The following is a 24,262-nucleotide window of genomic DNA, read 5'->3' as shown; positions in this document are numbered from 1 at the left end:
GCATACAAAGGTAGGTAATCCTACATCAGTGTGGTCATTGTCTTAGAGTTCCAGAGTGCTGGAGCTGGGAGGAACCCTAGGGCTTACAGAATTGGTGCTATTGCATCATACAATGGTTCCTTTGCAATGCCCTCATGATTTAAATCTCAGAGAAACTAGCCATGAACATTTTCTTTCTCTCTCTCTCTCTCTCTCTCTCTCTCTCTCTCTTTATAACTTCCTTCCTTCCTTCCTTCCTTCCTTCCTTCCTTCCTTCCTTCCTTCCTTCCTTCCTTCCTTCCTTCCGAAGCATGGTTTCTCTGTATAGCTCTAGCTGTCCTGGAACTCATTCCGTAGACCAGGCTGACCTCGAACTCAGAGATCTGCTTGCCTCTGCCTCCTGAGTGCTGGGATTAAAGGTGATCACCACCACCATCCAGCTCATGGCATTTCCTTGATTGCTGATTGGTGTGTGTGTGGGGGCTCAGCTTACTGTGGGTGGTATTGTAAGGACACGGAAAATTTTAAGAAACTTTGATCAGGAGCTGGTTAAGGCACTGGGTTCAAGAAAGTCTGCAACATCAAGAGCTAGTTGAAACCAGAAACCTCTGCAGAAGTATAAACCATGAAGTGCTCCTAGCAGCTAGCCACCTGTCAATTCATTCAAGTGTCACCCAGCTTTGTGGTCTAGACAGAAGCAGGGGGAGAGCAGGGGGCATGCACAGAAGCAGAAGGAGTCCATACCCTGTACTCAACAAAACCAACCCCCTTGACCCTGAGTAAACCTGGCTTGCGGTTTTTGCCTATATAATGTCAACCCCAAATGAGAAACGGGAGCTTTCCCTACCGCACTGCTTCATGAGTGGAGGATTTGAGCTCCCAGCTAGCTGGTTTGAATTTTGCACGCAGAAATAAACCTTGCTTTTGCATTCTGGACTCGACCGGATTCTGGTGGTGATCTCTCTGGGGATCTCAGCTTGGGCACAACAGTACCATCCCTGGATAGGTGGGCCTGGGTGGTGTAAGAAAGGGAACTGAGGGGCTGGAGAAATGGCTCAGTGGTTAAGAGCACTAACTGCTCTTCCAGAGGACCTGAGTTCAATTCCCAGCAACCACATGGTGGCTCACAGCCATCTATAATGAGACCTGGTGCCCCCTTCTGGTATGCGGACACACATGGAAGGAATGCTGTACACATAATAAATAAATAAATATTTTTTTAAAAGAAGTAAATGCTTAGTTACATGATTAAAAAAAAAGAAAGGGAACTGAGCAAGCCATGGGGAGCAAGTCGTTAAGCAGCACTCCTCCATGGTCTCTAATTCAGTTCCTGCCTCCAAGTTCCTGTCTTGAGCTCCTGCCCATGCTTCCCATGATGATGCACTATATCCAATAAGGAGAAGTAAACCCCAAGTTGCCTTTGGTCATGGTGTTTATTGCCGCAATAGAAACCTATCACAGTGATCAGTGAATTTACTGGGGCTGTGTACAGGAGCATGTGTGACTTTGGGCAGCTGCAACACTAAGACTTCATCCGGCATGGTCAGCAGTGTTAGATGGGGATGCATCAAGGTGATGGGAAATGAAGGAAAAGTCAAACTTCCCCAAGTACCATGCCAGGTAGATGTTCTTATCAGTATGTGGAGTGTTCTGAGGTTCCTTGTTTTAGGTCCTTAACTTTTCTAATGTCCAGTAAAGCTGCATCCCCAGAGCTGTCTGCCCAATGTGCAGGCAGGTCCCCCAGAGAGTCTCCCTCCTCCTTCATTTGTTTTCTGATTATGCAGCCTCACAGAGAGGCAAGTCCTGTGAGCTTCCCTCTTTTTTCTCTTCATTCCTACCTGGGCGTATTGTATAGTAGAGGCTGAAGTTTTCTTTTCTCTGCCTCTCCAGGTCCTGGCTTCTTTTCTAGTTTAGATGGCTTTTCAGTGCTCTGAGGCTAAAAAACAAAATAGCCTAGAAAAAAAACTGAGAGGCACCTGTGTACCTCTTGCCCTCTGTGCCTCCTGGAGCTGATAACTGGACATGCTGAGGCCTCACAACTAGAGCCATATTCTGAACTACCCATCCCCAACTCCGCTCCCACCACCCACCAAAGTCCTGCTGTTGACTGTGTCTACAGTTTGTTTTTTTTTTGCTTATTTTGTTGGTTTCTTTGTTCCAGCAATGGGACTTGGACCCACCTACGGCCTTGTACATGTTACACCAAGGCTGCACCATTAAGCTGCATCTTCAGCTCTTGTTTTTTTTTTTAATTTTTTTAAATATTTATTTATTATGTATACAATATTCTGTCTGTGTGTATGCCTGCAGGCCAGAAGAGGGCACCAGACCCCATTACAGATGGTTGTGAGCCACCATGTGGTTGCTGGGAATTGAACTCAGGACCTTTGGAAGAGCAGGCAATGCTCTTAACCTCTGAGCCATCTGTCCAGCCCTCAGCTCTTGGTTTTAAGAGACAAGATCTCCCTCTGCCACACAGGGTAACCTTGAACTCTCAGTCCTTCTGTTTTGGCATCCAGAGCTCTGGAGTTACAGGCAGGTGTTACCATATCTAGCTGGATTTCTGACACAGGAGTTGAGTTTTCCCATCCCAATATGACTGGCACAGGTGTTTTGCCCAGGGACTAGGCAAACAGCGCACTCAGTCACCATTTTCTTCGCTGGGTAAGTTGACATGGTGGTTTGAGTAAGATGCCCCCTAGGCTCATCTGTCTGATGCGTGGTCATTCAATTCATTAAGTGTCACTGTTTGACAGGGATTCTGGAGTAGGTGTGGCCTTGTTGGAGGAAGTGTGTCACTAGCTGTAGGGCTTGGGGTTTCAAATGCTCAAGTCAGGTTCAGTGTCTCTGTCTTTCTGCCACCTGTGGATCTTGATGTAGAACTCTCAGCTCCTCTCCAGCACCATGTCTGCTGCATGCTGTCATGCTTTCCTCATGATGATAATGGGACTAAACCTCCAAACTGTAAGTCACTCAAGTAAATGCTTCCCTTTGTAAGAGTTGCCATGGTCATGGTGTCTCTTCACAGCAATAGAACGGTGACTAAGACATCGAGTTGGTCCTTTTCAAGGGCAAGTCCTTCCTTGTGCTGAAACTCAGATCTTGGTGATGGGATGAAGACCAAGGAGCGTGGTGCATATCTGTAATCTCAACACTTGGGAAGCAGATTGACTTGGGCTACATAGCTCAGTCTCAAAAAAGAAAGGGAGGGCTGGCAAGGTGACTCATTAGACAGCTCTCGTGGCCAGACGGGGTGATCTGAGTTCATTCCCTGGCTCCTACATTGTGGAAAGAGAGAACTAACTCTTGAAAGTTGTCATCTGACCTCCACATGTAGGTTGTGGCATGCTTGTGCCCTCCTGGGCACACGTGTATGCACACACACACACACACACACACACAAATGAATAAATAAATAAATGTAAAGAGTATTTTTAAAAAGAAAAAGAAGGCCTTGAACTCACAGCAATCCTTCTGCCCCTTCCTCAAGTGCTGGGATTACAGGCTTCAGCTACCACACCCAGCTATTTCGCTTTTTTATGGTATGTGACAGGAACACAGAGGTAAAGAGCTGTCCTCTCAGGTCGGACTGGTTTGTCCTGTGGGCTGAGCACTAGAGCAAGTTTCTTGTTTAAGAGAGGAGGAGACTTTGGGCCTTTGTTTCCCACAGACTCCAGGACTTCAAGAGTGAGGTGGGATGGGTTTCCCCTGGACACTTGCTTCTCCAACTCTGATGTTCAGCAGAGTCACCGGGGTTCTGACTCACTGGGACCAGAGCAGGGCCCAAGAACTCGCTGCCACCACAGATTAGTGCTGTGTGACTCTGGCTACACACTGACGTTGTCTGACAGCATGAGACTGCTTTCGAGCCCTTCAGTGAAAACTCACATGATGGAGTCAAAAGTTGACGTTTTTTACCCCCAAGTTCTTCCCCCGGCAGAGGTGGTTCTCACACACACTCAAGGTTAGGGTGCCAGTTCAGAGTCCCTTCAACTGGAGTAGTACACTCGGGAAGTGCTAGCATTCAGTGTTCATCATCTGTGGAACACTTCAACAATGTCCTGGTGTTGGGGAGGGGTTCTAGACTATTATCCCTTATGGTGTTTAGAATGATTATTGTCTCTAGAGGCTCATATGCTTGTTTTTTAAAAATATTTATTTATTTATGTATGTATGTATGTATGTATTTATTTATTTATTTTGTATACAATATTCTGTCTGTGTGTATGCCTGCAGATGGTTGTGAGCCACCATGTGGTTGCTGGGAACCGAACTCAGGACCTTTGGAAGAGCAGGCAATGCTCTTAACCGCTGAGCCATCTCTCCAGCCCCACTTGTTTTTTTTTTTTTTTTAAATAATTTATGTATTTTGCCTGAATGTATGTCTGTGTGAGGAGATCAGATTTTGAAGTTCCAGACAGTTGGGAGCTGCCATGTGGGTGCTGGGAATTGAACCTAGGACCTCTGGAAGAGCAGTCAATGCTCTTAACCGCTGAGCCATCTCTCCAGCCCAAGGCTCATATATTTGAATGCTTGGTTCCCAGCTGGTAGACTGATGAGAGAAAGACTAGGAGGTGTGGCCTTGTTGGAGAGGCTTTGTCACTGAGAGTGGACTTTGTGGTTTCAAAAGCTTGCACCAAACATAGTGTCACTCTCGCTGTGGATCAGGATGTCGCTCTCAATGACTTGTCCAGCACCATGCCTGCCTTTCTGTTGTCACGCTCTCTGCCATGAGGACAGCAGACTAAGCCTCTGCCATGAGGACAACAGACTAAGCCTCTGAAACTTTAAGCAAGCTCTCAGTTAAATGCTTTCTTTTGTAAGAGTTGCCTTGGTCATGGTGTCTCTAAGATAACCCTCTTGTTCAAGGCTCTCCCAGTGACAATTCCAGCTGCAGACTTGCCAGAGAAGGACCAGCCCTTCATGGACTGTCCCAGGAGACTCTTCCTGGAGCAGGGCCCAGGTCTAACTCTATCGCCTTTCTGAAAGCTCTTTGTGACTGGCGACTGGCGCCCCTTCCGGCCTAGGCCTCCCTTCTCTAGAGCTGAGCACATGAGTTCCTTTACACCCTCCTCTGTCTACATCCCATCCTACCTCAGATTGTTGTTGACTGGATCCAGACCTTGGAAGAGAATTAGGAGAAAAGAGTCAGGATTCTGGTGGGTTCACCTCCAAGTTCCATGACGCCTCTGTCTGTCTTCCCCTGGTCCAGCCTGTCTTCTCCCTTCTGAAGACAGGCTCTTCTGGGATGTTCTATCATATCACATGTGCAAACTGCTTGGTGGGAGTTTGGCAAAAATTCAGACCACAAACTTCAGATAGTGATGCAGTTTAAAACACTGAAATTGTTTTTATTGAGACAGGGACTCTTATAGCCCATGCTAACCTTGACTTCATTATGCGGCTGAAAATGACCTCCAATTTCCAGCTTCTACCTCCCAAGTGCGGGGATTCCAGGTGTGTGTCACCGTACCTGGTGTATTCGGTGCTGGAGAGTGTGTGTGTAACCGTACCTGGTGTATTCAGTGCTGGAGAGCATGTGTGTCACCTTACTTGGTGTATTCAGTGCTGGAGGGCATGTGTGTCACCGTACCTGGTATATTCGGTGCTGGAGAGCGTGTGTGTCACCATACCTAGTGTATTCAGTGCTGGAGGGTGTGTGTGTCACCGTACCTGGTGTATTCGGTGCTGGAGAGTGTGTCACCGTACCTGGTATATTCGGTGCTGGAGATCGTGTGTGTCACAGTATCTGGTGTATTCAGTGCTGGAGAGCAAACCAGGGTTCCATGCATTCTAGGCAAATGCTCTACCAACTGCAGTACATCCCGAGCTCCAGTTCATTTTTTTGAGACAGGGTCTTACTGTGTGGTTCTGGCTAAACTGGAACTCACTGTGTATACTGGGCTGGCCTTGAACACACAGAAATTCTCCTGCCTCTTCCTCCCAAGTGCTGGAACTAAAGGTGTGGGTCACCACACCCAGAATAATTATTTCTTTTTTTTAAAAAAATCTTTATTTATTATGTATATACATACCAGAAATGGGCACCAGATCTCATTGTACATGCTTGTGAGCCACCATGTGGGTATGGGAATTGAACTCTGGAAGAGCAGCCAGTGCTTTTAACCCCCGAGCCATCACTCCAGCTCCCGAATAATTATTTCTTGATGATTAAGTTTTACACCTGTGAAAATTCAGGGTTTGGTATTTTATTTTTTTGGGAGGGGGGCAGCATCTCACTGTATAACCTATGCTGACTTTCAGTGCTTACTCTGGCTGCCTCAGCCTCCAGAGTATCAGGATTACAGGTGGGCACCACTGTGCAGTGCAGGGTTTTTTTTTTTTTAATTTTTTCTCCTATTCTTTTGTTTTGCTTTTTGAGACAGGGTTTCTCCGTGTAACAGCCCTGGCCGTCCTGGAACTGTAGACCAGGCTGGCCTTGAACCCACAGAGATCGGCCTGCCTCTGCCTCCTGAGTGCTGGGATTAAAGGTCTGTGCCATCACTGCCCTTTTCTCCTGTTCTTGACAGTGAGAAGAATAATGTTTCATACAAATTTATCTGGCTGAGAAAATTTAAAAAAAGTGAAGCTGGGCATGGTGGTATAGGACTGTAAGCCCAGCTCTCGGGGGCTAAGACAGGAGTGTTGCACAAGGTTTTTTGTTATTGTTTTGATTTTTTGAGACAGATTATCTTTGTGTGTTCTTGGCTGTCCTGAAGCTCGCTGTGTAGACTATGTTGGTCTTGAAATTACACCTGATCCTTAGAGATTTATTATTATTATATTGTGTATGTATATGCGTGTATACCAGTCAGAGCATTCAATCTCAGAGCTGGAGTTATAGCCAGTGAAGCCACTGGCCTGGGCTACATGTGGGATTCCCCTATGTATGCTGTGAATATGTTTTATTGCCATTGGTTAATAAAGAAGCACCTTTATGCCGGGCGGTGGTGGCGCACGCCTTTAATCCCAGCACTCGGGAGGCAGAGGCAGGCGGATCTCTGAGTTCGAGGCCAGCCTGGTCTACAAGAGCTAGTTCCAGGACAGGCTCTAGAAACTACAGGGAAACCCTGTCTCGAAAAACCAAAAAAAAAAAAAAAAAAAAAAAAAAAAAAAAAAAAAAAAAAAAAAGAAGCACCTTTATCCTACAGCAGGGCAGAATAGAACTAGGCAGAAAAAACTAAACTGAATACAAGGAGAAAGAAGGTGGAGTCAGGGAGATGCCATGTAGCTGCTAAAGAAGGAAGATGCTGGAACTTACTGGTAGGCCACAGCTTTGTGGTGATACACAGATTAAAAGAAATGAGCTAATTTAAGATGTAAGAGGTGTGATTATTCAGGCCTGGGAGGCAGGGAAACAATCAAGCAGTCTCCACTTACATTACAGAGTGAAATTCTGTCTCAAGCTGAAACAAACAAATTGCAAAATAAGGTGATAAAATAGTCATTAAGAGGGCACAGCTGTGGAGCTGGAGGATGGCTCAGAGGTTAAGAACACTGGCTGCCCTTCCAGAGGACCTGCGTTCAATTCCCAGCACCCACATGACGGCTCACAACTGTCTGTAAGTCCAGCTCCAGGGGATCTGACACCCTCACACAGACACACATGCAGGGAAGACACCAATGCACGTGAAACAAATAAAATCATTAAAAAGAAGATTATGAAAGAGAGAGAGCATGCACAGTCCGAGTCAAGAACATGAGGTGCGCCCTCCTCTTCTTGGGACACCTCCAGGTGGCTAGACCTTGTAGAAAAAGTGAGATGGAGGCCATGTACGGTGGATCCATATGCACCCCCAAGGCAGCCACCTCATCTGGGTGTCTCAAACAATAGGAACTGAGAAACAGATCTCACAAGCCCTCTGTGAGGGCCAGGCTGTCAGAGGAAAGTCTCAGAGTAGGCAACCTGTGGCCCTGGATGTCTGCCTCAGAGGTGAGGTCGGTTCTCAGGCCAGTCTGATGCCTTTGGTGGCCGCCTCCTGCATCTCATGTCTTCCTGCCTCTACAGCCCACGCCAGGCCTTCAGTAGGGACTGATAAGTTTTACAATGCTCCTGTCCCAGACCATATGTATGCAAGAAACATTTTTATACTTGCTACAGATATTCGTGAAAACGCCACCATGGGTGCCGTGTGAGACGCCTGCCTTTTATCCTGACTTTGGGTAGGAGAATTAGGAATTCAAGGTCACTGAAAGCCCCTAAACAAGTTTTAACAGAGGCTAACCTGGCAGCCCTCTAGAGAGGAATGACATTGGATTAATATGTACTGTGTATGTATGACAGTATTGTTTGGACAGTGCCATAGTGGCTGCTGGTTTGGACGAGACTGAAGTCTGGGGTTCATCCTCACAGAAGAGATGAGCTTCCTGGCATAGCCTTTTTGCCGTTCTCACAGGAGAGGGCTAGGGTAGTGTAGGGACAGCATAGTGTGTCTGCTCACCACCCTTGACGGACATTGCGCTGCCAATGTCCTCAAGGTCCAGCACAGCGACAACACATAGCAGGCTCTCAACTTGTGCTTGCTGAATGAAGGAAAGTTCTTCCTTTGCCTAAATCCGCTTAAGAACTGTGTGTAGCTGGCATGTTGCTATAACATACCTATAACCCCAGCACTTGGGAGACTAAAGCAGGAAGATTGCCTCTAGTTTGAGGCCTTCTTGGCTACCTAGTGAGACTCTGTTTCAAAAAAAACAAACAAAAAATAACCCAGGGGTGATGTCATGTGCCTATAATCCTAGTCCTGGGGAAGTGGAGGCGAGCAGACCCTAAATTCAAGGTCTCCCTCCACTAAACAGCAAGTTTAAAGCCAGTATGAGTTACATGAGACCTCAAAAAAAAGGGGGAAGCAAGGAGTGTGTTTTCAGAAAATGCCTAGCCTAGACCCGCATGGGGACAGAGTCGCCTGCACCTGCTTTTTCCTTGGGCTTCAGAGTGTTGCCACTAGTGATCCATTTGCTGACCTTTGTAGCCAATCAGATTAAAGTAATCACCACATCTGTTTAGTGCTTGCTAACATGCCAGCAATCTATACAGATTATTTGAACTCCTTGTAGGAAATGTTACTATTCTCACAGGCGAGGAAACTGGAGCCTAAGGAGCAGTCAGTAAACTGCCTGAAATCATACAGTACAGATATGAAGGGAAGGAGGGGGGAGGGAGGGAGGGAGGGATGGAGAGAGGGATGCTGTGTGACCATAGCTTTGCTGATCTTTCTTTCTTGTCCCCTAAGTACACTGGAGATGGCCAATGAGATGAATGGGAACAGCAGCTCTAGGACCCTGAACCAAGGCAGCAGGGAGAGGAAGGATGTAGCCCTTGCGGAGAGCTTACTGGGTCAACACTGAGTTACTTAATGACCTCAGATTCTTGATTCCCCAGGGACAACCTGCCTAGGCCCAGTCAGGGCAGGCAGGAGACATCAGTTCCCCTTGGCCCTTTAAATGCTTGGCTGGTCATGGCTGGAAGCCAGAGATGGAAAGTAAGAGATTAGGCAAACCTCAAGACTAGACAGAACGGGCTGGTGATTGCATCTGCCTCTCAGAGGCCTGTGACTGAGAAAGGCGTGAGGGCTGAAGTCTTCACAGGGTTGTAGGATGGAGGACCAAGAGCGAGAGTCAGGACTGGGCCTCTCCTAGATAGCACACTGGCAGGGGAGTCTTAGGGAAGGCCTTCGGGGTCTCGCTGTATTGGGCTAGAAAGGATGACAACTGGTATCTGTCACACATTGTTAATACACCCAGGTCACATGTCATGAGTCTCATGTGCTGACCACATCCTGTCCCAGCTCTTCTGCCCTTCCAAGGGACTTCTAAAGCCCTCCCCGATTTAGTAACTGAAGCACTGACACCTGCTGGGCAGGGGCTTCCAGCACCCAGCCTGTTATATCCCTGCACCAGAGCCTCTGCTTATAGCTCCAGGACTGGGAGCTTGGAAGGCAGACCCCTTCCAGGGGCTGTATAGGCCTGCTGGAACAACCCAAGCAAGTGCTGACCCCAAGCAGGGCTCAGGGGATAGGAGGTGACCTGTGGGGGTCCCATAGATGCTGAGCCATTATCTATTTTTTTTAGATTTATTTATTTATTATGTATACAACATTCTGCCTCCATGTATGTCCACACGCCAGAGGAGGGCACCAGATCTCAGTACAGATGGTTGTGAGCCACCATGTGGTTGCTGGGAATTTAACTCAGGACCTCCGGAAGAGCAGCCAGTGCTCTTAACCTCTGAGCCATCTCTCCAGCCCCCTGAGCCATTATCTAAAGGCTGTTTACCAGACAATCTCTCTGGTTCCCCAAGGGACCTGAAAACAACCTATCTGCTGACTGAGGAGTGATGGAAAGTCTCTGAGTGGAGCCCACATGTTCCAGATGAGAGCCGTGCCACCAGAGCTGAACCCTGACCTTTCATGTGCCTGGCTGGATCCTTGACAGGAAACTGGACACCTAGAATCCAGGTGTTCTCCAGAGTCCACACAAGGGTAGGATGGAGGCTCAATTCCCTGATGGGACAGTGGAGGAACTGGACAAGGAAGCAGTGGAGAAAGGACAAGGCCCCTGTGGATGGCAGGTGTCCGCACCCACAGTGCCAGAGTCTCTGTCTGCTAGAGTCCTTCAGGGACCCAGCACCCAGTGACTAGCAGCCCCTTCCATGACTCTGTGAGCTCTACAGCCCCTCTTTTTGGAGCCACAATCTCAGCTCAGCACTCAGGTGTTAGAGGCAGGGGCTTCTGAGAGGGGCCATCGGTTTAGCTGCCAAGCCAGGCAAAGAAAGTTCTCAGAGGAGTCTGAGTGTTAGCCAAGACCCCAGGGGACAGCTCTGTAGGAAGGACCCCTTCCCAGACTTCCATCTCCCAGGGAATTCAGATTGGAGGGGGACAGCAAGGGTCCCCCTGCTGGGACTCAAGTGGCTTGTTAGTCCTCCAAGCCTAGAGAGCTCTGTCTCACTGCCATTCTCCAGATGGGGGAGTACTTTTTCCATCTTTCGTCCTAACTTTGGAGGGAACTGGCAGGACTTTTAAGGGATGCTAATATCTTGGGTGCTACTCTCTAACGCCAGGTTTGAGGAGACCTCTTTCTCCTCCCACCACCCTTCTGGCATCTGGGACACAGTTGTGGGAAGCTCACACATCACCTGGGCCTCAGCAGGACCATGGGAAACAGGATCTGACCTGCACGGTGAGTCCTTGCCAGCCTCAAGCTGAGGGGTGGGGCTCCCTGGGAGCAACACGGCCTCCGCGGGGCGGGGCCTCCCTTTTGCAGCTGCAGGAGTCGGTTTGGCAGGCACAGCAGTGCTCAAGTTTGGGACAGAACAACTGCACCATGGCCCGCACTCCTCGCCACCGGCGCCTGGTCCTGCCGTTGCTGTGCCTGCTCTTCCAGGGCGCCACCGCCCTCCTCTTTGCGGTCTTTGTCCGCTACAACCACGAAACCGACGCTGCCCTGTGGCACTGGGGCAACCACAGTAATGTGGACAACGAGTTTTACTTTCGCTACCCAAGTGAGTGAGGGTGAGGGTGTGGGAAGCAGAGACTCTAAGCCCTGGGCATGTTGGGAAGGGCGCTTGAATGAGGGGGTACTCCTTCCACCGAGGTGACAACCAAGGCTTTAAAATAGCCTCTTCCTCTAGTGTCCGTCTTGTTCCAGGCTCTGCTGGGATGGCACGTGCTCTCTCTCAGGCTGAGGAAGGGTAAGGCTCAGGGTCACATAGTAAGGGGACCTGAAGTTTCAATCCCCTTGCAAATAGGCTCCGTGTTAATCAATGTCTTGTCTCACCTTCCATTGGAGCTAATTCAACTTCGTCTAGGAGTCCAGCTTGAGCACAGGAAAGAGAAGCCTGCTGAGATTGACAGGTAGGGTGCTAGAGAGGATAACAGAGGGACAGCTGTGAAACTTCCTCGACATCTGAGGGCCCGAGAGCAAGACAAAACTGGACATGCTCACCAGGGGCAAGGCTAGCATGAAGCGGGTGGGGGATCCTTGGCAGGGGCATAAACTCCGCCACCAATGGCCACAGGCCTCCTAACAAGGTTCCGGATGGGGCGTTAACTCCCAGATGGAGACAGGGCATCTCCCTCAAGCTTGTAACTGAGGTGCTGGGTATCTGGAACCAAACATAACCACCCTCTCACTAGGGCCCCTAGGTGGGTTTGTGCACGCTTTTAATCCCAATACTTGGGAGGTAGAGGCAGGCAGATCTCTGAGTTCAGGGCTAGCCTGGTCTACAGAGTGAGTTCCAGGATGGCCAGGGCTAAACTGAGAAACACTGTCTGGTAAAACAAAACAAACAAAAAAGGAAAAAGAAAAATATCTCAGTTTGAAGGACGTTCAGATAAGGTCTGGGGTATGAGAGCCCTCCCCCAATAAAACAATGAGACTGTTACCACCCACTTTCTACAGCTGAGCTGGTAGCAGGCTGTCCCCACTCAGGACCAGCGCTCACTCTGTCCCGGCCTTAGCTGTGGGGACATAGAGGACTGAGGGAGATTTTGGACTGTAGCAGGAAACACCAGACCCCTAACCACCCACCGCACCCCCTTCTCCACAGTTCATTCCCAAGTGTGTCAGAGAACCAGTAACCAGGCCACGGAAGCTGGTATTCAAACCAAAGCCCTAAAACTGACATCTATAGAGGCTGGGAGCTGGGAGGAAATGGGTCAGAAAAGTGAGGGAGGTGAGCTTTGGTTCCCTGTCTAAGCTGGCCAGGAACAGCTTCACTTGCGGCCTCCAAACCCACCTGTTTGTTCCAAATCCCTCCGCGAATCCCCTCTTACCACTGCAGTAGTGCTGGGCTCTCCGCCCCAAGAGGGCAGCAAGAGGATCAAAACAGAGTGAGCGCCTGTCTGCCCTGGTGTCAATTTCTGTGGACTTTGACCCTGCTGTTTGGGGAAAGCTAGGCAGGAGGGAGATGTGAGGTCCCTGAAGCCTGGGCTTTGATGGAGCCGAGTCCGTCCCTGTGTCCAGAGAAAAAGGTCAAGGCCAGAGGGCGGGGAAAGATGAAAGGGTTGTGTGGCAGTGGCAGTGGGCCACGGCTGCAGGCGTGCTCACTCTCAGAGGCCGTCTGTAGATGGCAGATGTACCCCGCAGACAGGACAGGATGGGCCCTCAGATTCTATGGTCTACCTCTCTAGATCAGATGTGGGCAGAGAACCAGGAAGGTCACTCACCTACCCAAGATCACATGGTGAATTACCAAAAGAGTGGCACTGGGACTTGGTTCGTGATTCCCTCCCCATTGAGATGGGCCTGCCATACTCACTCACCTGGCTCACCTTATCTTTTAGGCAGGGGCTAGCAATGTAGCCCAGGCTAGTCCTAGACTTACCGTCTTCCTGCCTCAGTTTCCCAAGGACTGGGGAACACGGGTGTGAACCGCTGTGCCCTGCCTACAGCATCTTATTCTGCAAAGCAAGTGGTTCAGAGTAAAAGGGGGAAGTCCTCCTCCAGGTGGGGGCAGGGGCTGGCTCACAGTGGGTACTTGTCTTAGAATCAGAGCCATCTTAGGGGAGATAGAGATTGGGACTGTGACCTGCTCTGGGAAGATTTGGCCTCTTTTCTGGAAGCTGGGGTGGGAGAGGCTCAGAGATGGCAGCTCCCACTCCCCTCCGCTTCATATCTGCCTTTTATAGAGGAGGCACCTGAGGCTTAGAGAGACCTCAGGTCATGTGCCCAAGGTCATGAGGTCAGCTGCACCGGATGCTGAAACGGCAGCCCTAACCGTAGCCTTCCCTAGTCTTGCCCTGGGAGGAAGGACTGGCAGTGGTAGCCGGAAGATTTGGGGTTTTATTTGTTCTACCCTGTTTTTTGTTTTTGTTTTGTTGTTTTGTTTTGTGACAGGGTGTCACATAGCTCAGGCTGGCCTCAACTCATTACATAGTCAAGTCTGGCCTTGACCTCCTCATCTTCCTGCCTCCACCTCTTGCAGGGCAGAATTACAAGTGTGTGCCACCATGCCTGGCTGGGATTGAGTTTTCAGTGCAAACAGTAGCATTTAAAACAAGCTCAGAGCAGTTGGGAGAAGTTCCTGCATGAATGGGCTTTGAAACATGCCACCCGGCCCCCTTGGTTTCTTGCTGTCCTTGGACAAGAACAAAAAGAGTTCCTCTTGGATGTTTGAGCAAAGCAAAAGACAGAGAAGTCTGAAAGATTGTAAGCTAGCCCAAGTGTGGTAGCACACACCTTCAATCCCAGCACTCGGGAGGCAGTGGGAGGCAGATCTCTGTGAGTCTGAGGCCCAGCCTGTTCTACCTAGTGACTTCTAGGACAGTCAGAGCTACATAGTAAGACCCTGTCTTAGCGGGGAAAAAGGCTGGGGGCTCCTGAGTTCTAAGTGTGCCTCTCCTTTCTATTGTGCGTATGATCTGGGTCACCCTGAGGAGTGGTGCTTTAGGAGTGGACAACACGCCCTGGACACCCAGGGTTGCAGGAACGATCAAGGCATTGCTAGTATCTGTTTCAGCTCACACATGCAGACATCTCTGAGCCGGCTTCTCTCGAGGCTCCTGCTTGCAGAGTTCAGTAGCAGGGTTCAGCTTGCTGTGCCTCTTGAGATCAAACAACACAGAACACGGGCTTGAGAACCTGCTTCTTCCTATGAGAAATTCAAGGTCATCCATGATAAAAATGTATATAAGTTGAATATCATTATGAAAGTCCTTGGAGTCATAAGTGTTTTGGTTTGGGGAGTGTTTACGTATGCATAATGAAATACCTTGAGGGTGGCACTCAAGCCTAGACAAGCAATCTACAGCCGTCCCACACATACTCTATACAAATAGCCTGAAGGTGATTGCATGCAATGGGTTTAGTAAGCCTGCATTTCAGGTAAAGCCCATTGGATGAGACCCTGGGTGGGTGTGGAATTTTCCACTATAGCATCATGCTAGTGCTTGAAAGCTTTCTGATTCTGGAGCGTTTGGGGTTCCCCGTTTGCACAGTGAGCTTGCATAAGGAAAGACAAGCGGGAAAATGAAGAACAGCATCTGAAGTGAGGATTGCGTGAGACCGTAGACGCGTGAGAGCGTAGACGCGTGAGAGCGTAGACGCGTGAGACCGTAGACGCGTGGCATCACCACAGCTCCGGCTCCTGAGTGGCCAAGGAAAAAGGTCAATCTGAGTCTCCAGTCTGACTCTGCCCTTGAGAGCAGGAACTGACTTCTTGGTGGGAACTGTACCCTGGGCCCCATCCGCAGATGCTCAGCACATCCATTGCTCGCAAGTGAGAAACAGACATCTTCTCATCCCTAGAGCAATTTCTCATGCGGAGTATGAAAGGAAGGAGGACTTAGGGTGATGTCCCTTGTCCCCAGGCATTTGCAGAAAGGAAACCCCCACAGGCTTTTTGCTGGTGGGTTTTGTTTCTGCTTGTTCACGTTTGTTTGTTTGTTTGTCTTATTATGTAGCCATGGCTGTCCTGGAACTAACTCACTAGACCAGGCTGGACTTGAACTCAGAAAGATCAGGTGCTGAGATAAAGGGTGTGCACCACCACACCTAGCTTTGTTCATGATTTTTTGAGAGGGGCTCTTATTCCCTAGGCTGACCTTGAACTTGGGGCAGTCCTCCTTCAACGCATCTCAAGTGTACACCATGTTCAACCACTCACTTTGTTTGAAGAAGGATCTCGTTTCTGTGGCTGTGCTGCTGTTGCAGGCCAGCTGGACTGAACTTCTAGGCGATTCTCCCCCTCCCATGTCACTGTGGGAGCACTGGGATTATAGCTGCGCCTACCATATCCAGCCTTTTACATGGGTTCTGGGATCATCAGCCTTGCCTGTGTGGCTAATGCTTTTGCCTGCTATTCGTCTCCCAGCTCCTTTAATGTTGGATCTATATAGCTAATTACTCAACAACTCATTTGTATAAATCTTATTTTCAGTATTACTCTGTATTATGAAGAAAGCAAAGAGAAAAGGCCCAAGCCTTTCTGTCCATGTAGAAGGAGCTGGCGGCTGCATTCCTGCCACCCAGCTCATAACCACCAGCTAGCTTTGCAGTGGCTAGCTTTACACCCGAAACAACAACACACAAACTGTATTCATTTAAACACTGTTTGGCCCATTAGTTTTAGCCTCTTACTCACATCTTGACTAACACATATCTAATAATCTGTGTAACACCACGAGTGGTGTCTTACCGGGAAAGATTCAGCATGTCTGACCTGGTGGCTGGCTCCATCATGTCTGACCCAGAGAGGAGAGGCATACTAACTTCCCTTCTTCCCAGCATTCTATTCTGTCTACTCCACCCACCTAAGGGCTGGCCTATCAAATGGGCCAAGGCAATTTCTTTATTAGCCAATGAAATCAACTCAAACAGAAGACCCTCCCACATCATGTCCAGAAGCCCACCATATGCTCAACAGTTCAAGGAACACTGGTCATGTGTGGTCCCACGCTGTGAGCCCAGCTCTTGGGCAGCTGAGGCAGGTCCAAAGTCTGAGGTAAGCCAGACTACTTAGTGTGGCCCTGTCTCAACAGAGCAAGTGTGATGTGTAACATAAAAAATTCAACATACAGAAAGAAACAAAGTCAGTCCTCACACCTGACACACATGACACAGGTTCCAGGTTCTGCCACTGCATGCAAGCCACGGCAGCCTGCCCTCTCCCAGTTCCTGTGGGGGTGGGCTTAGTCCCTGTTAACAATAGGGAGGTATAGATTTGGAAAGATGAGAGATGGAAGTTAAACATCAAGAAGGGCTTCCTTGGGGCTGGAGAGATGGCTCAGAGGTTAAGGACACTGACTGTTCTTCCAGAGGTCCTGAGTTCAATTCCCAGCAACCACATGGTGGCTCACAACCATCTATAATGAGATCTGGTACCCTCTTCTGGCATGCAGTCATACATGGAGGCAGCACACTGTATTGTATACATAATAAATAAAATCTTAAAAAAAAAAAGAAGGGCTTCCTTGTGGCTCGGGAGGTGGCTCAGTAGGTGAAGTGTTTGTTGCGCAAGCTTTAGGACCCGAGTTCAGATCCTCAGCACACAAGTAAAAATCAGGTTAGCAGCACTCACTCATGATCTGAGGGCAGAGAAGGACAGACCCCAAGGCTTGCTGGCCATCCACTCTCATGTTGGTGAGGTCCAGGCTCGCTGAAGGATCCTATCTCGGTGCAAGGCAGAGTATGGTGGAGGGAAACATGACACCTACCTCTCTATTCACCATGTGCATACATATACATGAATACATGAGAACATGTACACACTACACACGGGGAGAGAAGGAAAGTGTGTGTAGAGGAGACAGGGCTGCAGCAGCAGAGCGTACTGACAGGTGAGCAAATGGGTGAGGGAGGAGGAGAGCCATTGCTGTAGCAGGAAGTCTAGTTGTTCCCTCGAGCATGGGGGGCAAGGGCAGCCTAGCCCTGCTGCTCCAGGCTGGACCTTTGTTCCAGCTGCTCAGGGGTAGGACGCGTGTGTGGTGCCGCTTCAAGGCAGTCCTGACTAGAGGCGCCAGACACTGGCTGGGTCTGTATTGGTTGGTGGGTGTGACTGGAGCTGGCCTCCTGACTCTGCCTGTCCCTCCCTTCTGCCCCTCCCCTGTGCACCCGCAGGCTTTCAGGATGTGCACGCCATGGTCTTCGTAGGCTTTGGCTTTCTCATGGTCTTCCTGCAGCGCTATGGCTTCAGCAGCGTGGGTTTTACCTTCCTCGTGGCCACCTTCACCCTGCAGTGGGCCACGCTGGTCCAAGGCTTCCTTCACTCCTTCCACGGCGGCCACATCCACGTTAGTGTGGCGAGGTGAGCAACAGTAAGCCCCTGGCACCCTCAAAGGCCCTGCTCCCCAGAGGGTTCTCCACATTGTCTGACCTGTGTGACCTACATTCACACACCCCTCCCCCTCCAGTTAGGCCTTTGCCACCCCAGCTCCCAGAGGACTGGCAGCCAGTGAAAAATGGCACCTCCTACCTCCCGCTTCTCCTCTCCAAGGGTGGGTGGCACCCCTCTGATACCCAGGAGAGGTGCTCTGGTGCTGTCTCTTCTCTCTGTGCCCCACCATGCCCCTCTGCCTGGTGAGGCCTGGAGCCACCTTCTTATCCTTCTGCCTCTCCCCCACCCTGTGTAACTGCAGTTTGATCAACGCTGACTTCTGTGCGGGCGCTGTGCTCATCTCTTTTGGGGCTGTTCTGGGCAAGACAGGGCCAGCCCAGCTGCTGCTAATGGCCCTATTGGAGACAGTGTTGTTTAGTGTCAACGAGTTCATACTGCTCAAGCTCCTGGGGGTAAGTCTGCCAGGAGTAGGTGCCACCCAGGTGCTGGTCCAGCCTGAAAGGAGGAGTGGGTGGGGGCAGGGGCTGCCTCACAACCTCTGTCTTTCCCAGGTGAGAGATGCTGGAGGGTCCATGACCATCCACACGTTTGGGGCCTACTTTGGGCTGTTCCTCTCACGGGTCCTCTACAGATCCCAGCTGGAGAAGAGCAGGCACCGCCAGAGCTCTGTCTACCATTCTGACCTCTTTGCCATGATTGGTGAGACCTGTTGAGGTGAAGTGACATGAGGAAGACTTCCTGGCACTGTCAGACGGCCTTTGAGTCTTTTCTACTTGCTTTTGGAGGAGCCTGAAATCCATGCTTGTCATTGCCCCTAACTTACAACTCAATGCTGGGGTACACAGAAGCCCACACCAGGCGCTGGGCCTTTGAAATCTACCTCAGTCCTGCTTGAAACCTCCGGGGGCTCTGCGGCCCACATGTGTGAAGCCAGACCCATCTCCCACTGTACAGTCCTTCTTCTCCTATACCCCTGCCAGGTCTGGTCACCTGTGCTTTAGCTGGCCTCCTCAGCCTAAGGACTCCTCCCCACAGTCAGGCAGGGAGGTAGGAGCCCTGGATCACCCGGGAACAGTAGAGCCTGTTTGCCCCAGGTTCCCACCTCAGGTGGCACACTGCCCTCTCTGCCCTCACAGCTTGCCATCTGGAGCCCGTGTTTCCTGTGGAGTGTTGGAAACGGTCCTCAGTGCCTGCCCTTGCATGAGCAAGGCTGGCTCGGTTTTCTCGCCCACTTTAGGCTCGCTGTGAAGCAGCCAAGCACTCCTTGGCTTTAGCAGCTTTTCACATATGAGGTCTTGTGGTTGGGGAAGGGTAGGGAGGGGCCGGGCTTCTGTGCCTTCTGTACCCTGGGCACAGGACACTGAGAAGGTCCTCATCTTGAGGCAGTATTAGGACTTTGAGCCAAAGTGAAGGTTACAGACAGACTCCTGCCTTGCTGGCCCAGCCTGCTTAGAGAAGGGCTGGGCGGTGGTAGTGCACATCTTTGACTCCAGAGGCAGAGGCAGGTGGATCTCTGAGTTAGAGGCCCAGCCCGGTTTACAGTGGGAATTCCAGGACAGTCAGGGCTACACAGAGAAATCCTGTCTTAAAAAAACCAGTCTGTATGTGCTGGGGACGGAAGCCGGAGTGCAGCATGAGCTAGGCAAGTGATGTCCTTGTGCAGGCCCCTGCTGAGCAGTCAGACCTAGCGGCCCATGAGACAAGTATTTATGGGCATCATCCCCTCAACTCTCATCATAGAAAAATGGTTTTTTCCCTGACAATTCCAGGAACCAGCCAGGAAACAGGCCGCATAATTTATCTGCAGTTCAGCGCCCCCTGGTGACGAGGGCCACTTACTACTAGCTGCTCACTGTGGCTACCCACTGTTTAGGGACCATCTTCCTGTGGATTTTCTGGCCCAGCTTCAACTCTGCGCCCACAGCGCTCGGGGATGGGCAGCATCGGACAGCACTGAACACGTACTACTCGCTCACCGCAAGCACCCTCAGCACGTTTGCCTTGTCAGCCCTTGTCAGTGGGGACGGCCGACTGGACATGGTAGGGGGAAGCAGACGGGCAGCCTGGCAAAGGGAAGAGATGTCTAAGATCTCTAAGCAGGGGAATGAGAGCTGGAGAGTCAGTGGCCAGATGACAGAGGGGCTTTAGAAGCAGCAGAGGCCACTGGAATGGGTGTGGGCATGATGATCTGAAAAGATACCTTGCCCTTTTCTGTCCCCATAGGTCCACATCCAAAATGCAGCACTGGCTGGAGGGGTTGTGGTGGGGACATCAAGCGAAATGATGCTGACACCCTTTGGGGCGGTGGCAGCTGGCTTCCTGGCTGGGACTGTCTCCACCTTGGGGTACAAGTTCTTTACGGTAGGTTGCTTCTCAGGACCTGGGGAGAAGAAACACTTGAGGGAAGGGGCCTGCACCAGGGACATGGGATCCCCAGCCCTTCTGCTACCTCCCCCACCAGGTTCTGGGTAGAGGTAGGTGGAGTGCCCACGGCTGATTACCCAACTTGTCCTCCAGCCTGTCCTTGAATTCAGATTCAAAATACAAGACACGTGTGGTGTCCACAACCTCCACGGGATGCCAGGGCTGCTGGGGGCCCTCCTGGGAGTCCTGGTGACTTGGCTGGCCACCCATGAGGCTTATGGAGATGGGTGAGTCTACACCAACCTCCCTGGAATGACCTCCCTTCTCCTCTGAGAGCCAAGAAAAAAAAAATCCCCATCTGTTCTCTATACCCATTTGGCCATTCTCCCACCATATGGTGAGAGCTGAGGACCTGCCCAGGCCTGGCCTCCTGGTCAGTGAAGTGGATGGTCACAGAGTAAACAATTTCCTTCAGGGCCAGTAAGAGATAATGAGCCCTGGGGTCTACAATTCACACTGTGAGCTTGGAGTAGGCAGGCAAAAGGGACCTTGGGCTGGGTTCTGGAAGGTATGTGGGGTTGGCTAGCTTAGGAAAGGAGGTCAGAAGTGAGGCCTGGCCGGACAAAGGCCTCAGTGAGACAGTGGGGACCCCTGGACTCCCACTGGCTGCCCGCACCTGCATGCCACAGTGGCCATCTTTCCCTATTGGTCTCCTTTCAGCCTGCAGAATGTATTTCCGCTCATAGCCGCCGGCCAGCGCAGCGCCACATCTCAGGCGGTTTATCAGCTCTTTGGGATGTTCGTCACTCTGGTGTCTGCCTCTGTCGGGGGCAGCCTTGGAGGTGAGTGGCTTTCGCGGGCAGGGTGGTGGGTGAGAGGCCCAAGAACAGGCGCCCAGGAGGAAGAGCAAGGGATACCGCGCACTTCGTGAGGTCCTCTCAGAACACCTGCCCGATCTAGCAAAGGTGCAGCAAAGGTGCTGGTGGGAGATTGCACCCTCCAGGGGAAAGGACCCTTGGTTATGGGGTCTGACGTTCCTGTGCCGCTCCCTTGTGCCACTAGAGGGCAGTCCAACCCCAGCTGCTGGGAAGGAGCCAGTTCAACCTCCTCTTCCAGACAGCAGCAGACAGAAAGGAGGTTAAGCCCACTCTGGGCCAGAGCACAAAGCCTTCCACAGAAGCTGTCTGTTCACTGGCTTAGGTCAGAGTCCCTCCTGACATCTGGCTTTAAGAACAAAATCCCAACACTTAGGAGGCAGAGGCAGAGGTAGGTGGATTTCTGAGTTCAAGGCCAGCCTGGTGGGCTACAGAGTGAGTTCCAGGATAGCCAGAACTACACAGATAAACCCTGTCTCAAAAAACAAAAATCAATAAACAAAACAAAAAACCAACAAAAATGAACAAAGTGTGATAGAACATCCCTAGCCTCCCATGTATGCGCTCATCCTGAAAACTTCATCCTCCACAGTCCGTTTTCCAGGTCACATTTTATGCAGTAAACTTCCTCTGGGTCCTCCCATGTGGGAGGCACAAAAAGATCACAGCTATGCTTCACAATAGAATCCCAATAGGACTGTGAACGCAAGCAGATTCCTTCACTTCCACCAGCTGGCTTCTTTGTGGGGAATTCGGGGGGGGGGGGGAGCCACCTTGCAGGGCTATACCTTCTCAGAAAGGGGGCACTCTGCAGCCCTTGGCATAGGCTTGGGTCTGCCTTGCCTCAAGCTTACTAACCTGTGCTCCTAGGTGGCGACCTCCCCCTTGGGTAGGGACTGGGGAATCTTACATATCCTTCCCTATGGCAACCAGGGCTCCTGCTGAGGCTGCCCTTTCTGGATTCCCCTCCAGACTCCCAATGCTTCGAAGACCAGGTTTACTGGGAGGTAAGACACAGGCTTCTCCCCATACGGCCTCCTAGGCTGCCTGCCCTTACCTCTGGGCTGCCACTAGCCTCTTTGCCTATTTCCTTCACCCCTCCCTGCCTTGCAGGTGCCTGGAGAGCAGGAGGCTGAGGTCCAGAGGTCTATGCGATCTGAGGAGACCCAGGCCTAATTGCTGCCAGTATGACACTGTCTTCAGAGAGGATGGCTTCTGTCAGGCATGACACTGTCCTTGGAGAAGACAATAGCTTCTGCCAAGAGGCCCTTCTCAGCCCTTGTTACTATTTTACAGGGATGTCTAGAGCCAGAATGGGCTTACCACCTCTAGGTGGATACCCATTAGCTTGTTCCTGTGGTCATAATAGGCCCAAGTCAGCCCTAGGTGACTGCTACCCCACTGGCCAGGGTTACCCTGTCCCAGTGACAGCTGAACTGGGCCCACTCTGGATGGGAAACTGAGTGATAAACAACACCATCACCAAGGACCCCGACACCTTCCATTTGTCTCTTCCCTTCAACTCCTGAGGCCAAGTTCTTGAGGCAATCAAAGATCTTAGTGTTGACAAAGTCTCCTCAGGTCCACATCCTCCTGGATACATGTCCTGGACAGTTCTGTCCTCTCCAGTGGGGCATCAGTGTCAGAAAGTCTGTGCCTGTTTAGCCAGCTAATGCTGCCCCCAAATCCTTCCTGGTCCTTCCTTAACTGCTGCTGCCCTGGCCCTCAGCTGGGTTCACTCTGAGCAGAGTAGAAAAAAGGCCCAAGAAGGGCATCAGAAGGAGTAGCCTACCACAAAATCTCAGAGCTAGAAGCAACCGATGCCAGTTCACAGTCCTGTCCTGAGTCTGTGGATTACGATCTCAGGAAGGTGGTGAGACTCTGGGTTGTGGATGAGGAAGGCGCCTGGAATCCCAGTAGCCTAAATCATTTGACCACAAGAGGGCACTCTAAAACCAGCAGAAGAAGATGCCGGCTCTAGGTCTCACCTAGGTCCTTGCAACCTAGCCTTCCTAGCTGCCACAGCCTTCTCTGAGCTCCACCCCTTCTGCGAGTCAGATGATGTCAGAAATTCCATATTTCACCCCACTCACAGGGACTTCATCCCTTCATCAGGAGGGACTGGGACCCCTCTTCCTCCTCTCACTTGACCTGCTAGTGGGCTTTTGGCAAAAGTCAAGCACAACCACATCTACCTCCAAACTAAGGTCCTTCAGAGCTAGGAAGCCAAAGGGGAGGGAGGCATCCTGGAGGCCAGCCTCAGAGAACGGCAGAGTTGCCTGGTGTTCACCTGGGCTCTCTGGGCTCAGGTGGAGATGCTCTCCAGAGAGCTAATCCTCTTGTTCCCTCAACCTTCTCCCCTCCATAGAACCCTGCCCATTGCTGGGTGAGGATCCTAGGACTGAAGCAGGAAGCTCTAAGTCACTGTGGAAAAGCAGCTGGGAGAATTGGGCCCCAGCTCGGATGGGTGATGGCCAGCCAGCTGGCCTGCCCTGCCCCCGTTGCTGCCCAGACTTTCCTGCGAACATTTTCAGTCTGGTCCTTTCTTGAGGCCTGAAATAAATGGGCTCTTCCAGCACTGGGAGAAGCCATCTCAATCCTGGAGAAGGGATAATGTGAGTCCTTTTTCAGATCGGACAGTTGCTCTGCCAGCTTCAAGTAAATAAAAGGCCACTAGCCTCAGGATGGCCTGACAAAGGTCACTGAGAAGAGAGACAAGGTGAGGATGCTCATGGCCTATGCCCTTGTCACCAGTTACTACCACAGAATCCCATGTGCAGGATGACAGACTCCATCCGCCACCAGCCCGGGCACTCTGGTTCTGCGCACTCCATCCAGAGCCTAACTCTTTAAAACTACACTTTCGGTTTTTCTCCATGTGTGTTTTCTTTCCCCATTTGCCTTCAATGCAGAGGCATGTGGTGGGCCCTGCAGGGTGTCCATTTCGTCCATTGGAGATCCCAGTGAAGGTCTGAAAGCACAGGAAAGACAGGTCCCTCTGAGCCCTCCCTCCAGCCAGGAGCCCCCAGGCCTCATCATTACTGGTCCCCCTATTCAGAATAGGTCAACAGATGCCAAGGACAGGGGCATATCATATCTCAAGACAATAAGACTTCTGCTTCTCAGGCCCAGCCCCTCTGATCAAGGACAAGGGGACACTTGCCTGCTCATGAGCTCTGTCCAGCCCCTGTGCCTGAGCCCTGGGAACAATGTTGGATCCTCACCTCCTGCCTCCTTCTGGAGACTAGACTGAGGAGCAGGCAGGCTGTTGGGG

At 50.9% G+C, this 24,262-nt stretch overlaps 1 protein-coding gene across 1 annotated transcript; it reads left to right on the top strand.

Annotated features, from left to right (window-relative positions):
- The first annotated feature begins 11,234 nt into the window (after positions 1-11,234).
- On the top strand, positions 11,235-22,477 carry Rhbg (Rh family B glycoprotein). The gene is made up of 10 exons (XM_038311709.2): positions 11,235-11,476; positions 17,533-17,719; positions 18,051-18,201; positions 18,301-18,448; positions 19,623-19,789; positions 19,973-20,110; positions 20,267-20,400; positions 20,834-20,955; positions 21,922-21,995; positions 22,102-22,477. Exons 1-10 carry the CDS (start codon positions 11,299-11,301, stop codon positions 22,162-22,164), a joined length of 1,362 nt encoding a protein of 453 aa, XP_038167637.1. The 5' UTR covers positions 11,235-11,298; the 3' UTR covers positions 22,165-22,477.
- Positions 22,478-24,262: the final 1,785 nt, after the last annotated feature.

The sequence above is a fragment of the Arvicola amphibius genome, chromosome 14 (genome assembly GCF_903992535.2).
Source record: "Arvicola amphibius chromosome 14, mArvAmp1.2, whole genome shotgun sequence".
Taxonomy (NCBI): Eukaryota; Metazoa; Chordata; class Mammalia; order Rodentia; family Cricetidae; genus Arvicola; species Arvicola amphibius.
This window is presented reverse-complemented; position numbering and strand designations above follow the sequence as displayed.